At 43.7% G+C, this 3,983-nt stretch overlaps 1 protein-coding gene across 1 annotated transcript; it reads left to right on the top strand.

Moving 5' to 3' along the window:
- Window positions 1-464: 464 nt before the first annotated feature.
- On the top strand, window positions 465-3,425 carry LOC123404119 (metal tolerance protein C2). Its single transcript, XM_045098043.1, has 9 exons — window positions 465-941; window positions 1,060-1,099; window positions 1,583-1,659; window positions 2,098-2,186; window positions 2,313-2,382; window positions 2,496-2,534; window positions 2,631-2,781; window positions 2,880-2,969; window positions 3,057-3,425. The coding sequence occupies exons 1-9, from the start codon at window positions 514-516 to the stop codon at window positions 3,159-3,161; spliced, it is 1,089 nt and encodes a 362-aa protein (XP_044953978.1). The 5' UTR covers window positions 465-513; the 3' UTR covers window positions 3,162-3,425.
- Window positions 3,426-3,983: the final 558 nt, after the last annotated feature.

The raw sequence follows: 3,983 nt of genomic DNA, 5'->3' as shown, positions 1-3,983 counted from the left end.
CATTTATAAGTAAAATATTATTTTTTCTAAAGAATAGAAATGTGGCCTGGATATAAAAGAACCATTAGCCTATGTGTATTTTGTTCTGGGAAAAATTAGTCTATGTCAAGTTTTTGTAGCACTTCAATGCACACCATAACTTGTAGCACTAAAATGATCATTCACGCCAAGTTCTGACACTAGTGACGTATTGACTCAAAAAAATTCTATAATTTTCCTTCTTAATAACCATAATAACCAACAAGAATCTATTCTTTTTTCCTCATACTCCCTTTGTCCAAAATAAATGACTGAAAAATGACTCAACACATTTTGAGACGGAGGGAGTATATGATATTTTTGTTTCTGAACAATGTTTGTTTTTTGAGAGGTTTCTAACAATGTTGACGAGTCAACCTTTGCTGTTGACTGGTTGGGCCCAAGGGAGTTGAAAGCCCATCAAACCCAAACCCAAAGCCCGGATCTACTCCCCATCTTTGTCCTCTCGTCTCGTCTGTAGCTCCGGCGCCGGCGATGGCGATGGCGGATCCTCGGGCGTGGAACCCCAACTACGGCTTGGTGGGCAGCGGCGATCGCCGCCTCGCCTACTCCCGCCAGCCTTCCTTCTCCTCCTCCCCGCGGCCAGGCCCCGGCCCCGGCCCCGCCCTCGCCCGCTCCGACTCCTCCATCTCCATGCCTATGTCCGTGCCCCTCAACCAGCCACCCAAGGCACCTGACGTCCGGTACCGGTGGCTCTCCACCCGCCCGATGCGCCGCCTCGCGCTGCTCCTCGCCCTCAACGCCGCCTACTCCGCTGTGGAGCTCGCCGTGGGCCTCCTGACGGGGCGCGTCGGCCTCGTCTCCGACGCCTTCCACCTTACCTTCGGCTGCGGCCTGCTCTCCTTCTCCCTCTTCGCCATGGCCGCCTCCCGGACCAAGCCCGACTCCACATACACCTACGGGTCAGCCTGCACTACCTGCTTCTTTGCCTAGATAGATAGATAGATGCAGTGAATTTCAGGTTCGGTTCAGTTGGATTCATTCGTGCCCCTGACTTTGCTTTGCCTTCCTGTCCTGCAGGTACAAGAGATTGGAGGTCCTCGCCGCCTTCACCAATGCCGTAAGCGTCGCAACCTGCCTTTTAACATCCTTTGTTTGCATATATACAATTTTACGGTGGCAAATCATGTATGTACAGAAGCAGCAATAACCAAGTAGCAGTGCCGCCAAGTCCACCTTACATGTGTCAAACACAACTGTCCCCTGTTTTCTCCACGATACCGATGTCGAATAGAAACAAGACAGTGCAAGCACCATGCTATGATAAAAACATATGCTTCAATTGCAAGGCAGCACAAACCAACACTTGTTTTTATCTTCTTATGTATGATTTTCTATGTGCCAAACTAAGCTAGCAACAACAGCTAGATTTTCTTGTAGCACAAAACTGGAACAGTCTGTTGATGCCTTTACATTACATACCAAGTGACCTTTTGGATCATTTGTTTAATTTCTTTATACTTGGTGGCACACTTTCTGGCCTTTCTATCTTTTTTTGTCCTAACGTTTTGACCACCCTCCATATGGTTGTTTATGTAGACAGCTGTTCCTGCTGTTCCTGTCTTTCTCCTTGGCTGTTGAAGCGCTGCATTCATTTATGCAGGATGAATCCGAGCACAAGTAAGCGCCATTTATGTATGCTCACAGATGGCTCTGTTCAAATAATTCTTTTCTATGTTGGTTGTTGAATGTGTTTACCTTAGGAGGAAACAAAGGAGATCGGATGTGAAAAATCCAGTCACTGTAATGCGTTATGTTGCATCGTACTAGTATGATAAGTATGTGTTGGTTCAGTCCATTGTGGGTAACTAAATTGTCTTCTCAGAGGAAACTGCTTAAAAAGAAAGATAATTGCATCTACAGTTTGTAGTCAGTGTTACACCGCAATTGATCATCTGCTGTCCAACCTCTGTGACATTATTTTCCTGAGAAACCGAGAATTGTTTGGTCAACTTTTATTTCCATGCATCTACTGCCTCTTTTCATCAGCCATGGCCTATCAATCTAAACTCTTTGCTAGCCTAATATTTTCCTTGCTCTTAAAAAATTATCTTTCAGGCATTACCTCATTGTTTCTGCAGTCACAAACCTTTTGGTCAATTTACTTGGTGTCTGGTTCTTTCGGAGCTATGCTCGTGTTAACATAGGTATGCAAGTGATTGGTATCCTGTCTGTCTCTGGCAGAAATGTCAGGATATACATCTTGTCCCTACTAAGTATTATAATTTGAAAATAGACTGATCAATGGACATATCATTGTCTATTAATGTTAGTTTACAGGAAAGCAGAGGATATGAACCATCACTCCATCTGTTTGCATGTTCTGGCAGATTCAGTGCGGAGGTACAAACATACACAACTGCCGTGATGCATGTTTCCTTTGGATATATTTTTGCGCCTTTGTCTTGCTACCCATGCATTTTAATTGACACTGGGTATCTGTTACTCTCTCCCAGTGCAGGCTTGATACTAGCTTCTTGGTTTCTTTCATTGGGGTAAATCCTTTGTTCATCTATTGTACCATGAAGCTGGCTTTTGGGTTTTGGCTGAATATAAATACATGTTTTATTGTTTTGTGCTTCTACTCTTAGGATTGAGAATGCAGAGGTGTTGTGCCTGGGAATTGTTTCAGTGGCGGTCTTCATGCTTGTTATGCCTCTGTTCAAAGCCACCGGCAATGTCCTGCTGCAGATTGCGCCTGGCAACGTGCCACCTTCAGCCTTGATCAAGTGCAGCAGACAGGTGAGCATCTTACTTTGAATAGCTGCTACTCCCTCCGTCCTAAAATAACCGTCTTTAACTTTGTACACCACACCTTTCACACGGCTATCATTCTCCAGATTACTGCTTATGAGGATGTCTCTGAAGTATCCCAGGCTCGATTTTGGGAGCTTGTACCTGGTCATGCCGTGGGTTGCCTCTCCATCCGGGTAAGAAGATATTCCATGATAATTTCAGCAAACCTGTTGATACCTGATAGTGCTCGAATGAATGACTGAGCTGGGGTGTGTGCGCAGGTGAAGAAGAATAGCAGTGATGATCAATCGGTGCTGGAATATGTGCATGGATTGTATGAAGATCTAGGGATACATGACCTGACCATCCAGGCCGAAAAATCTTAGATACAGATACTTTTCTTGTCTGCTAGTGTAGCATCTAGTTTTTACGTGGTAGAAATAGACCAAGAAATTCTGGGAGCTGTCTTGTGTTTGTTTATGCTACTAGTGTGTGTACTCGGTGTGGCAGTTGGTGCTGTGAAATACTAGAAACACAATACAATTACATACAAGGTGTTTTTTTTCCGCATGCAAATTTCAAATCTTGCTCTGATTGTCTTTGGAATATTGTTGCGAAATCGCAATTTATTGATGCAAATTTCAAATCTTGCTCTGATTGTCTTTGGAATATTGTTGCGAGATCGCAATTTATTGATGCAAATTCCAAATATTGCTCTGATTGTGTTTGGAATATTGTTGCGAAATCGCAATTTATTGATGCAAATTCCAAATCTTGCTCTGATTGTGTTTGGAATATTGTTGCGAAATCGCAATTTATTGATGCAAATTCCAAATCTTGCTCTGATTGTGTTTGGAATATTGTTGTGAAATCGCAGTTTATTGATGAGGGCAAAGCATGCTGAAGCTTTTAGCACATTGCACGGTACTATTACCATATGATGATCACAATCCCATTCCATTTCTCCGACAAGCATGTAATGTAATTGTGGACGTACATAAGTTGTAGCAGAAACACCTACACAAACACAGACAGATAGAGTTTTGAGGAAACGAGCAACAGAGAAGCCTTGCACAACACAGAAGAGATCCAGTCGCAATCAACATAAGTTGAGAGCAGTTTCTATTTTTTTGGTTTAAATGTCACGCCTCACGCCACGTCCTTGCCTGTCAATGTTGTTCAAGGCATGCCCACTTCCTCCTCCTCCT

The sequence above is a fragment of the Hordeum vulgare genome, chromosome 6H (assembly GCF_904849725.1).
Source record: "Hordeum vulgare subsp. vulgare chromosome 6H, MorexV3_pseudomolecules_assembly, whole genome shotgun sequence".
NCBI lineage: Eukaryota > Viridiplantae > Streptophyta > Magnoliopsida > Poales > Poaceae > Hordeum > Hordeum vulgare.
Note: the sequence above shows the minus strand (reverse complement) of the source record. Positions and strands in the feature narration are given on the sequence as shown.

What these genes read in the sequence shown, in the direction of transcription:
- LOC123404119 (XM_045098043.1), top strand. Translation starts at nt 514, where the DNA reads ATGGCGATGGCGGATCCTCGGGCGTGGAACCCCAACTACGGCTTGGTG. An exon ending in TCGCCGCCTTCACCAATGCC is followed by an intron (nt 1,100 to 1,582) that starts GTAAGCGTCGCA and finishes TTATGTAGACAG; the next exon opens with CTGTTCCTGCTGTTCCTGTC. An exon ending in CTATGCTCGTGTTAACATAG is followed by an intron (nt 2,187 to 2,312) that starts GTATGCAAGTGA and finishes TATTAATGTTAG; the next exon opens with TTTACAGGAAAGCAGAGGAT.